The sequence below is a fragment of the Nuphar pumila genome, chromosome 12 (assembly GCF_984573655.1).
Source record: "Nuphar pumila chromosome 12, dmNupPumi1.hap1.1, whole genome shotgun sequence".
Classification (NCBI taxonomy): Eukaryota; Viridiplantae; Streptophyta; class Magnoliopsida; order Nymphaeales; family Nymphaeaceae; genus Nuphar; species Nuphar pumila.
Window position 1 is genome coordinate 8,053,436 of NC_143260.1, and position 13,587 is coordinate 8,067,022.

Consider the following 13,587-nt stretch of genomic DNA (forward strand, 5'->3'; position numbering starts at 1 on the left):
ATGGCTTGTCAGAAAGAAACAAAGAAGAGAAGAGAGATTCGAGAAAAATGTTTTATATTAGGGTGTGGAATATATATAGGTATAATAGTATTTTTTTTTTAATGAAGATAAAGGATGGGGTAGGTCGGGGGCAAGAGTAAGTTCATCACATCACGGGTTTTGATTTTAACCTCCATCCCTAGTCCATTATGTTAGGTGTAAGAAGGGAGGGGAGAGAGAATTCAAAAGAAGAAACATGGGCTGTTTTAGAGAAAGTTTGGTTTTGATGACGTAGAATAGTCTCATATTGATTGTGTTTGAGTTTATTGTGGGCTTTATAACCCACATGTCAACTCTTACACTTGTTCCTTAGAACAAGAGGTTGGGATGACTATCACACACACACGTGGACCGTGCTGAGCCGCGCCGAGTTGGTTTGGGTTCGGGTAATTGGCCCTTAAGAGCCATATCCAATCAAGATCAAAGTATCTTTTTGCTCAAAGTTTCTGTGTATATTTGGATTAACAGGTTATGAGAAATGATAATGGGTCTCGACTCCTCGTAGTCCGTGCCCGTTATGGCTCTTCGAATTCCGTTAACGGATCTCGACTCTTCAATTTCCGTTAACGGGTCACGTCGCCTCGAATTCCATAATGAGCTCCTTCCACGTTTCATAATCGTTCGTGGGTTATAAAAGCGTGGTTAGGACTGGGGTTACTCAGATCTTAGACGCACTGATTTCTGAAGAAGAGCTCTGCGGTTTTCACTTTTCCTGTTGCTCTTTCTCTCTCCTGAGTTATCCCGAAAGGGGTTTTTCTGCAACTTTGATTCGTGAAGGTTGTTTTTGAAGGACGACCCGTCGGAGTGCACCGGTCTGATCGTCGAGGCTATTGTATCCTGGGGGAAGGACGCCGAACCCTGTTTGCACTGTATGTGGGGGCGAATCTTCTCTAAGAAGAGTACTTTCGTACGCCTAAGCCTTTTACATAATCTAAACATGTATTTGTTGTTTCTATTATGTTCCTTGCATCTGTTTGTTTATTTGCTTGTGTCTGGATTTTGGTGTTATGCAGAACCCGACATGCCTGCTCCCTGTGTCTGTTTCGATCGGTTAAAAATCATGATTTGTATTATGCTGCATATTATGATTTATATCATGTTTTATATCATGATGATGATTGTGAAACTGTGTGATCCGAAATATGATCCAATACATTCTCCGTTTCATGTCCTCTATCCCCGCCCCAAACGGGGCAAGGTAGGGTTGGGGCCCATTTCCCCTCAGTCCGCTGCCATCCCTACCAAGGCATTATATAATTTGGGCTATTAACTTATTAGCCATGATTTTTAGCCATAATTGAGTCCAACAAAATTGTAAATATAAGATGCCAAAAGCTTGTATCATGACAAGATCTGTTGGTTAGATGCAAACCTTATGAGAACTAATTGTGAAAGGCTATTTTCATGGATTTTTTGTTCTTTTCTCTTGAATCTAATCACATGGATGTGATCTACATGATTTGATTTATAAGAACTCGCGCTTGAATATCCGATTTTTTATGCATAAATATGATTGTTTTAAGGTTTTAAAATCAATAAATCATAATTTTTATAAAATATTCAAGCATTCAAAAATCACATGTTTTTTCATCGAAAATACATAATCCAAGGATTGATTCCTAGTAAATCCATCCTGTCAAGCACATCTGGTTGGATTTGTAAAAAAAGTGTTAAAAATGTTCATATTTCTAGTTCTCATATTTCAGTTTATATATATATATATATATATATATATATATATATATATATATATATATATATATATATATATATATATATATATATATGAGAGTAATGCTTAGGTGCTGTTCACACATACTATAAATCATGATTGTTGGTTGTATCTTCTCAACTATGGTTTTTCTTTTTTTTTTAACTCAGTTATATACACACGTCATAATAACATTATACCGTACATGCTCTTGTTTGTATATATAAACACATCATATGCAGGTTTCTAGAAAATAAGTTTTCTACAAATAGGCTTATTTGTAGGAGTAATAAGTTCCATTAAAACTCTCTTAATGATTTATACATTCCAAAATGAAAACAAATGCACACCAGCTCTCCATGACTTCCAAATATTCTGCAACAATTTGAAAGTATTCAATTTCTTTTAGCCCAACAAAATGAAAGCAAATGCAGACAAACTCTTAATGACTTCAAAATTTTTAACTGTTACCCAAGCAACATCCATAAACTCCAACTTTGTAACCAGAGTGGTAAACAAAGGATAGAAAATGACAGGATAATTGTCCTATTTACCCCATCTATGAAAAAACAACTCTCCTAAGACATAACTCTTCTAACAAAAAAGCTGATAGCACATGCTTATGGAGGGATTAAGAGAGTGAGCACTATATATCATCCCTCTAACAAAACACCAGGGCCTGCACATTCTCAAAATTGGTAGAAGCATCCCTAGAAGTTTTGTTCAATCAAGCATCTACAACACTACACAGACTGGATTTTTTTTAAAATAAGGAGTGAAAGCGGAAGGAATTTATTTGAGTTAAGCCCTAAAGATTTTTCTGATAATAAATGTATATGAGGTTGTGAAGATGTAAGTAAAGGACGTCATGAATGCTTCTTTAAATAAGAAATAGACTAATGCAATGTGAGACATTTGATCATAGTGCATGACCGTGTACAGTAGGACAAACTGAATTTTCTTGAAAAAATGAGAAAAGTAAAAAAATCTACTTGATTGTAACCACCAAATATGAGAAAAAAAAGATTAGAAGAGATGAAAAAAGAATAAAAATTATTCATGTCTCACCAAATATGTAACCAGTAGATTCAAGCTCCAATCTACTTGATTGCTTTACTCAAGGACCGGAATCTCTGATCTTTGATCTACCAAACTCAAGCATAAATTTCAAAAAGAAAAAAGCTAAAGATTAATCTGAAATAAATGAAGCATGTGAAACACTGAAAGATTCACCGTATTCACTAAAACACTAATAAAACTCTGAAAAATCATCCATAGAAAGAGAAAATAGACTGTTAGGAAGATCTATTGGTAGAATACCATTCAAATATAGGGATCTACATTGCCTGAGCATATCAAATGCCAAAGCACTATCCAATCCTTAATTCCTCCCTTTTTCTCTTTTCTCTCTTTTTCCTAGGGTCAAAATTCTTCTATCTGTGCAGATAGAGGGATAAGTAGCCTTCCTGATTGATTCTCTAGTTCAATAAATTTCTCCTCCATGTCTTGATCGTTTCTTGCAGAAAATTGGATTTCAGGAGCCGGTGGGGGAGAATAGGGAGAGAGAGAGAGGCTTCCGGCGAGCTTCGACAGGGCAAAGAACGATAAAAAAAGAGAGTAGTTCGTACTGGGGGAGACCAAAGGGGCCTCTTTGTTTTTAAACCCAAAACCAACAACGTCCAAATGTTGTAGATCCTTGATTGAACAAAACCCAAAACAAAACAAGGGGTTGGTCGGACGGTTCACGTAAGAGTGGTTCGACCAACCCAAAACAAGGGGTTGGTCGAACGCAATTCTTATATATATATATATATATATATATATATATATATATATATATATATATATATATATATATATATATATATATATATATCCGACCAAGAAAATAGAACCTGCCACAAAAGAAGGTTTAAGGGTATTTTTGCCACTTGAAAACGCCAAGGGTACAATTTGTGGCCTCTCAAAATATCAGGGGCATCTCTACCGTAGTAACACATCGCACATATATGGAGGGAGGAGGGTTGGAGCATGCTTGTTGAGAGAGAGAGAGAGAGAGAGAGAGAGAGATTGTCTTGGCCATGGATTCCTTACCGATGTACAACGAGAGCTTCTCGTACAGCTGGGTTCTGCACCTGAAGCCCTCCTCCTTCGACGCCGAAGATCCCCACGCCCACAAGCTCTCCCTCGACTCCCTCGACGACGGCCCCTTCATCGAGATCGACCTCAAGATGACCCCACTTATCCCCACCACCACCACCACCACCCACCACCACCGCCCCAGCAACGACTTCATCTTCCCCACCGCCCAGCCGCTGACCCTCGTCCCCGCTGACCGCCTCTTCCTCAACGGCCACCTCCTCCCCCTCCACCCCAACCACCGGCACTCCGAGCAGCTTGACTCTCCCGGTTCTCCGCCCGAGCCGACGACCGAATCGGAAGGCCCCGGCCGTCCACACCAATGCCGGACGTTCCTTCGCCGGTGCCGGAAATCTCTCCACCGCCTCCTCACCCAGATCTGCCGGAAGAGGTCGGGGCTAAAGAGTCAACGCTCGAGCTTGAGCTCGGACGTCGGTGCGGTCAATGGGTCGTCAGCGAAGAGCGAGTGCGACGAGGTTTCGTACGGCGCGCTGGGTGCGGGCCACAGGAGCTCAGTGGACGACGGGATGCTTCACCCTGGGAGATCCTTTGGAGTCGTAGGTGAGCTTTATTCTACTCTATTATTTTTTTTTCTTCGATTATTTTATTTTGGTTTGTGCGGTTTCTATTGTGGCCTTGATTTTTATGACCAACTTTTTTATTTTTTTGGATTTATTGGCGTTTCTTAAAAAATCCTGTTTGGTTTGTGGAACTGGAATCGAACTCCCATGTAGGCAAAAGTCTAGTTTTGTTTCCAATTCCACCAGAGCGTCATTGTGCATAACTTAATAATGCATGAATTTACAAAACTATAACAAAAAAGAAAAAGAAAAATAAAAAAAAATAAAAGGAGTGTTCTAGAACAACTTTTAAATAAATAAGTTAAAAAAATGACATGTACAATATATATATATATATATATCACAAACACAGGCAGAGAGAGAGAGAGAGAGAGAGAGAGAGAGATTTGTGTAATGTCTGTGTGGAAATTCGTTTTTTTCTCTCAATTTTGCAACTTGTTAAAACCGAAGTAGATCTACAAAGGGATGCATAAGGTTGTTTTTTGTCGTTTTGAAAGCTAAAACCAAGTTGAAATAATGAATGGGAGGTTAATTATACTGGGCTCTGCATTTTGAGTGGTGTAAGGGGTAAGTCTGGAGTTTTATGCTGTCATGACAGTGATTGTAAGTACAGCAAGCTGAGTCAACACGGTTAGGTCTTTCTTTCTGAGGACGGTTTCTCAATGTAAATATCAAAACAAAAAGCTGAAAGATAACCCTATCGGATTCGAACCCAAGACCCTTTTGTTAGTAAGACCTCACCATCCGGGTACTCTACTATGAGGAGTAGATCAAAATCCAAGTTGCTTCTCTTGGCAGAAAACCTATCAGATGAGCTCGTTGAGTTTTGATATAATATATGTCATTTTTTGGCAATTCTTTCATGGATTTTAGTTTTTCCAATTAGACACTCTACTCAGAAAGAAAACGTTTTTTTTTTAATTTATTCCTTTACCCAGTCACGAATTTGAAAAATAAGTCCTAACAGTTTGCTGCCATCTTTTAAAAGATTTTTTTTCCTCAAAAAAGTTTACATACCATTTTATCAATTGTTGTAGAACTAGCAGCATGAGATGGTGGAGCTTGACTCTTGGGTCCCACCCAGTGTCAACAGTTGGGACACATGCCCTACTTGTCCCAGGCCTAGTGTCCCCAAATTCAATGGTCTAGCCGACCAGGTATGGAAGGACATATCCATCCTATACATTATACAAGACATGTATTGACTTGTTTTCAGTTGGGCTCACAAAAGTGCCCTGGACACATTGGTGAGATGCCTAGGACATTGTCCAAAAAATCAAGGACAAGAGTGGCATCTTAGATCCTTCTTCCTGTTTAGCTTCAAAGTTTTTTTTTTTTTTTTAACAACCAGAGCCCTTTTCAATTTTTTGTCATTTTCTCTGAAAGCCATATTTCTTGAATAAATTGCCAAACATTTTTTTTTCTTTATGATTTCATGACCACACTTGCATTTTTAGAATCCAATGCTGCTGCTAACTTACGGGTGTTGGAGCACTTTTCCTTAATTAATATTCTGGAAATATGCACCCCATTGGTAGCTTCACCTTCACTTTCTACCTGTGTTTGATGTAGCAGTGCTCACAGTAATTCTAGGTATTTAAAAAAAAAAAAAACTGACACCTCACGTTAACTTTGTGGTGCAGATAACTTGAGCTCCTGCTTCTCTTGCCCTACTACTCCGAGTCACGAATAACATCTGTAAACTACCCCATATTGTGAACCGTCCATCTCAGCCATCATTCCTTGAGATGGAGGCACTGCCATGCTTCATTACAGTATATTGTCATGCTGGAACCAGCCTATTATCATTGACAAGATGAAGCAAGATGAAGGCAATGCAATGAATCATGTATATATATATATATAGGTGCTTAGTAGTATTATTTAACTGGGCGACTTGTTAGGTTTGTCCCCAACAATGCTTTGTACATGTAAATTCATTTTTTTCTCTTTTTCTTTAAGAGCATTTACGTGAGGCCCATTCCTTTATGTCTTGGATGTGACTGGTGGTTTTTAGACCACTGACTGGGGTTGCCAACAGGTCAGATCTTCAACGGACCCAGTGGGTCCAGAGTCCAGACCCTGTTCTGACTCTGAAGTACTGGTATAGGATCCGGACCTATAAGGATCATATAAACTAAACCCAGATATCAGCCAAGTAAAATACTAGTTTTTCATAACTTGTACATTAGAAAATTATAGATTTTAATCAATAATTGGGTCACCCAGGTGGGGTACGAAGTTTTATGTACTATACCCAGCTTGATATGCTAATCTGATCTCACAGGTCCAACCCGAGTATCTAACCAGGCTTCTTTCTTCATTACCAAAATCAGATCTTATCGGATCTGGTATGGGTCAGAATTAGGTCTTATCCGGCCCATTGACCTCGAAAACTGGCAACCGATAGATTTGGCAGGTTGTGATGGAAAGATAGAGTTGGTGAAGTTTCTAAAATGGCTTTTAGTTGGCTAAAGTTACACATCCGTATTCACTCTTATTGTGTATAAAATTTGAGCTCGTCTCTTCCCGTGGCCCAAAATATAGATCTTTTGGTGGTAGGATGTGTGGATACAGTGGTCATGGGAGAGCGCGGTGAAAGTAAAGTTTTTTTTTTTTTTTAAAGTGAGCTGGTTAGGCAGACTCCCACCAGTTATTATTCAACGGTACCACTGGAGTTTTGAACCTGCAACATCCCACCACAAGCAGACGTGCACTGACAGCTCCTACCAATGTGTGGTCAGTAATGGTGTGTGTGTGTGTGTGTTTGGATTGGCAAGAGGAGGTTGAGCAGACCCCGACCAGTTGTGGAATAAGAAGGTTTTGTTTGTCATCCCATGTGTGAAGGGTTTTTATCAACCCGAGGCCTACCGATGTGTGGTCAGTGATGGCGTGTTTTTATTTAGTTTGGCAAGTTGGGGCTAAGCAGACCCCGACAACTACATTGAAGCCAGGGTAGGTACGTGCCGATACCTGACAGGGGGCTTAAGGTCAGGGTGGGCAGCGCACCTTGACCCAACCGCCCATCTAATGAGAGATTGGGCCAGGGTGGGCACCACCTGACCTAACCCTCTCTCTCTCTCTCTCTCTCTCTCTCTCTCTCTCTCTCTCTCTCTATATATATATATATATATATATATATATATATATATATATATATATATATATATATATATATATATATATATATATATATATATCAGAAGATGCAAGCTCCAAAATGACTAAAAAACAGGAGAAAAAAAACCCTTCTTTAAAAGACTCAAGCTATATATATATATCAGAAGATGCAAGCTCAAAAATGACTAAAAAACAGGAGAAAAAAAAACCCTTCTTTAAAAGACTCAAGCCTTTTGAGCGACTTTTACCATTGCTATTGGCATATTTAATGTCGTTATAGGTCTATAATGGCAACAAAAAATGACTGTCAATTTTTTGCTTTAATTTTATAATAACGGTGACATTTATAGGTCATTGTTAATGTGTGACTCAACACCGATGTGGGTCTCCACCCCCTCCCCATTTCAAAATCTGAACCCCATTTCAAAATCTGAACCTTCATCCCCGCCTCCATCTCCGCACCGGGATGGATTTTAACCTCCACCCCCGCCTCCATCCCCGGTCTAAACGGGGGTGAGGCAGGGCGGGGGCACATTTCCCCTCGGTCTATAGTTATTCCTTAAAGGATTGAGAACGGGACAGGGGCAGGGGCAGGGTGGGGATTGAGACGAGGACGGGGCGGGGAGGGGGAAAGTGTAAGTCTATCCCCGCCTCCATCCCCGCACGGGGATTGATTTTAATCTTCATCCCCGCCTCCATCCCCGTTTCATGCCCTTCCTCCCCAGTCCAAACGGGGCAGAGCCTTGTTGTCCCCCGGTCCACTGCCATCCCTACTGCTCACATGTTCCAGGAGGGCCGTCCCATCGCCTCCTCCTACAATCCAGTGGTGCTCGCCTCCGCAAAGGAGGAGCGGGGGATGTCATTGGCGTAATCGACAGAGAAGGGCTTGTTAGTGGTGTTCTTCCAAAAGAGGGACTCGATGGAGAGGGGTGCATGCTTGAGGGTCTTGTCGTGGGCATGGGGGAGCCTCGACCTGTCAAACTGCTTGGCCTTGGCCATGAACTGGCGGACAATGTAGGTCTCGCTGCTTTGCCAGACGAACTTGCAGACGGCAGGGTGAGGCTGCTTCTTGGGTCACCACCTGATCTGCTACTGCCTAGTGGAGAATGTGGGCTTCGAGTTGGGGTTTAGCAACGCGATGCAAGAATGTTAGTTAAATATTATCGTAAAAGTTTTTTAAGAGCAATAATTAACAATCATATAATGTTGTTGTTATAGAGAAAGGTTATAATGGCGAGATATATATCTTATCTTTATATATCAATAGCAACAATATTATATGCCCTTTAAATAATGTTGTAAAAGTTTTTAAACATCAAAATTTAATCGCTATATAATCTTTCCGCCATTATAGGTATGTTTATAATGGTGACATAGGTAAAAGCCATATAATCTCTTTGTTATAAACATATTATAAACTTATAATGACGACATATGTATCGGCCTCGTCATTATAAACATACCTATAACATTGATATCTAAAGGCACGGCATGTCTTTAATAGCGACATTTGTACCGAGCCAAGGCATTCACGGGGTATCTAAAGTTATCTTTATTGCTAAGTCAATAACGACTTTTTTTGCAGCCGCTATCGACTTTGTTTCTTGTAGTATTTCATCCGCAACTAAAAGGATAATCTTACAAACATTTGCTCAACTTAAGAACTTGGGCTAGGAGGATTCTTTCTAGTTTTGATCGCCAGGTGCTCATTTACCAAAAGAGTATATCCCTCTCCCTTGGTGTCTTTTCACTTTTGTTGTGATGGAAAAGGAGCTCTCCTGGCCGAGCAAACTTATTCTTTTGTGGGTTCGATCGATACAGCGAGTGATTCGCTCCCTGAATCTGGGATAATAGTTAGGTCATGAATAAAAAATGAGAGGAAGATAGATAAGCATTTGGCAGGGGCCATCCCATAACGCTTTCTCATCTGAAAAACCACTTTTGGCTTCCCAGTAAGCAGGGACCGTTATCAGAAACAAGCCACTGATGTTGATGCCAGTAATCTCCATGCAAAACTTTTCTGCAGTTTGTCGACAGAGTTCGTTTCAAATGCAAATTGCAAGGTGGAAATAAACACCAGCTTGGAATGAAAATAGGCATTTTCTTAAGAGATGGCTGAAAAAATCTGGAGCCAAATATGCACTTGTCAGCAAGATCACAGCAATTATCGCAGAAATGAAGCACAGAATGAAAGAGGATGATAATTCAGAACACCATGAAAGAAAACAAAATTTTCTTAATTAGGGTTTTAGGGTTTTTTTGTGTTTTTTTTCTTTTCAATTATCATTAAGCGTGATTCTATTAATGGAATGCTTAATTCTAGTTATCACTGATCAAACCCCTTAAATCTTTGATTTCTGTTAGGACTTTTTTTTTGTATTTTTTAAATGACATGGATATTTAGTTAGGTATTTGTATGTGTTTTTTTTCTCAAGCAACATTAAATATGATTCCATGAATGCATGATTGATTTTGATTAGAATTTTAGGGGTTTTATTTTTTCATTTAACACATCTGTGAATGATGTTGGTTACTATTTGACGTTTTGATTTAGTTTCTTTTTATAATGACATAAAATTTTAGTTATAGTTTCAGGTTTTTTTTTTACTAATTACCATTATGCATGAATCTCATGAATAATTAATTATTGATTTTTGTAGAACACATTAGAGTTTTTTATTAATTAGCATAAATACATAATTTGTGATGTTTGTAATAATTAGGTTTTTGATTTGATTTTTTTAAATTGACATCAATGTTTAGTTGTAGTTTTAAGGTTTTTATGTGTTTTTCTTTTTCAATTAGCATTAAGGACATGAATCCAATCCTTGATTTTGGTTAGAATATTAGAGATTTTATATTTTTTAATAAATTAACATAGATGAGAGGTCCATGATTTTTATCAATTAGCAATAAATTAATTATGAATTATTTTTCAAAAATTAAAAAGTCGATGAGGTCAATTGTAAAAAGTATGCTTTAGAATAACTAGTTTTTTAAACATATTATTAGTAAAATTTATTAGTAATTATATTATCCTTTTTAATGTATATTTGTGCCCACCCTAGTTTATATTCCTAGCTCCAGCCCTGGAAGGAAACCAATATATGATGGTTTATCCTTCCAAACTCAAAAACACTCCAAGAAAGGGTGAGATAAAATCAGCTTATATCTCCTTAGTCCTTATATTCAAATACGTTTTATTTTCCTCTTTACCTTACCTATCCAAATAAAAAAGCCACATGCGGATGCCAAAAGATCATCACCCTCCATCTTGGGGAAAGGGCCTGTCAGGTGTGGGACCCAATACCTGATGGAGGGTGATGGGGGTGCTTAATGCACAAATTTTTCTGCAATCATATTGCACCCCATCCGGACTCCGTGCGGTTATGGGAGTGTTTCAGCTTTTGATCATGGGAAAAAAGAGGTTCCTTCTCCTTCAAAAGGATGTTTTCATGTACGCCACATTTTCTATGGGGTTCACTCTCCACTTCATGGCAAATTCAAACAAGAAAGCTACTACTTAGGAAAAGTGCTTCCCACCTCTCTCTCTCTCTCTCTCTCTCTCTCTCTCTCTCTCTCTCTCTCTCTCTCGGAAGCTGTCAAAACATGTTTCATCTAGGGCTGCAACAGTAAATCTGAGCAGGAGAACATTCCTGCTTGGTTAATTTAAGATTTCATCCTATGCAACTAGTTCCATTTGAAATCCAAAATGAAGAACATATATAACATATTTTGAAAGGCAAGCTGGGGTTAGGCCAGTTATTGTACCACTGGGTTTTGAACCTGCAACGTCCCACCACAAGGAGACTTGCACTGACAGCTTCTGCCAACCACGCGGAGCTGCAATGGACAAAGTTACTACACACGCTTTTCACACATACAGTATGTGTGTGCATGAGCTCACATGCATCATGATGATATCCATAATTGATCTTTTAAGTGGACCCCCAATATTTTTGTAGTGACTATCAAGTTTGCTGTCCAAAAGCATATCAGATGTATAGCATGTGATCATAATTCATAGTAGCCAACCCATATTGTAGAGATATAAATATATCAAATGTGCTAAAATCTGCTAAATTTAATATTACCAAAAAAAATCAGCTAACAAAACATAAACGGATTCTATGTGCCAAAATCAGCTAAAATCTAGTATTACCCAAAAAAAGATCAGCTAGAACTATGAGAGGCTCAGCTAGCTGATGTGGAGGGGGCAACTTGTGAATGTCACCAAGTTGATGGAATGTCACCAGTTCAAAACCCACCACTGTTTCTCATTTGCGGCAAGGAAAAGTTGGGTGTACTCCTTGGTGAGAAAGGGGGACTAAGGGTTTTATGCTAATAAACTTGGTAAGACTTTTTTTGGCAATTAATAAAAAAAATGCTAAATCTATGAATATAACTCCAAAATCATGTTTTCATTTTCTAGTGAATTCAGCAAATACGTATATATTGTTCTAGCCGTGCATGAAAGTGTCTGCTATTGTGAGCCTCCATATGGTAAGGCCTCTTTTAGATTCACTAATCAATTTTTCAAATTGCAAACCATGGATTTGTGGCTCACTCATATGGTAAAGGCGATGCATGTTTGTGTTATTCAAACATCTCATAGTTACTGATGGTAAACTAGCCAAACGAACCAAAGTGTTCAAGATTAACTCATTTCTTTTGTCGAGCCAAGTTGGAGCTCATGAAAAGCCCAAGATGAACATGAGGATGCTTATTTACAAAAAAAAAATGAAGTTAAAAACAATAATTAAAATCTATACCCTAAACCTATTAAGCCAAGCTCAAACCATAGTTTAAAAACTCGCCGGGTTGACCCAGTGACTTGGTTGACTCGGCACGAATCGCCCAGGGGTCAAAAACCAGGTTGAACTCGGCTTTAACAAAACTTGACTGAGTCTTGGGCTGACTCAACAGAGTCATGGGCGAGTCATGCATATATATATACACATATATAATACATTTTATATGTAATTACATATATTATATGAAATATAATATAAATATTATGTATATTATATATAAAAATATGATTATATATGTAAATATATTATAAAAAACATCATATAATGTATATTATATATAATATATTGGTAAAATACTATAAAATATAGATAATAATCCTAAAATATACATATATTTATATATTTTATTTAAAATATAAAAGCATGACCCAACTGAGTCATCAAGTTGACCCGATTGAGTCATGAGTCACTCAAAGACGAGCCGAGTGACGAGTCACCGGGTTTTAAAACCTTGGCTCAAACTAGCTCATTAATTTACAAAATAAACTTATATGCAATAGGATTTGAACTCTAAACTTATTGTTTGCAGGCCAAACACCTCATACATCTTCATTCGATAATATAAAATATATGTAATATATATTTATTATTAATAAACGAGTCTATACTAACTGAGCCAAGATGAACAATGGTTGTTCATGCTCGAGCTCATCGAGCCTATTTCACGAGTTTGAACAAGTACTTTATGAGTCAAACACGAGCCAAGCTACAAGCAACTCATCTCATTTCCCAACCCTAATCATGGTTGATTTCTTGCGTGAGCATCCATATGGGGTCTGGTTCTACTCATCCTCTGTCATCCTCCATCTTCATACACATTTTAAATCTTATGATGCAATTTGTTTTGATCAAATATGACCTGATTGATCGATTTAATAAGAATCAACCCTTGGATAGTATTGTTTCAATGAAAATATAAAATTTTAAATCACAAGATTTTGTATTCTGTCATCTGTTGACTTTTGAATCACCAAAAATTCCTTCACACATGTAGGATTTCAGTGATTTAAATGTCTACTTCACTAAATGAATGATGTAGATCACACCTATGGAGTCCGATCTGATCAAAACAACTTGCATCAATGAAATCTCAAATCCCAAAGAGAGGTATGAAGATAAGGATGACATAGACGATGAGCGGAACTGATTTGCTACTGTTAGGGGTTTTGCCAACAAAAGAAGG

The 13,587-nt window shown here is 38.2% G+C and overlaps 1 protein-coding gene and 1 long non-coding RNA gene across 2 annotated transcripts; one reads left to right on the forward strand and one right to left on the reverse strand.

Annotated features, from left to right (window-relative positions):
* Window positions 1-1,961: 1,961 nt before the first annotated feature.
* On the reverse strand, window positions 1,962-3,965 carry LOC149819867 (uncharacterized). Its single transcript, XR_016426589.1, has 3 exons — window positions 3,845-3,965; window positions 2,819-2,903; window positions 1,962-2,125 (listed from the first exon to the last, which is right to left on the reverse strand). It is a non-coding gene; the product is annotated as an uncharacterized LOC149819867 (long non-coding RNA).
* Window positions 3,803-6,424, forward strand: LOC149819868 (uncharacterized). The gene is made up of 2 exons (XM_089983014.1): window positions 3,803-4,450; window positions 6,114-6,424. Exons 1-2 carry the CDS (start codon window positions 3,832-3,834, stop codon window positions 6,161-6,163), a joined length of 669 nt encoding a protein of 222 aa, XP_089839140.1. The 5' UTR covers window positions 3,803-3,831; the 3' UTR covers window positions 6,164-6,424.
* Window positions 6,425-13,587: the final 7,163 nt, after the last annotated feature.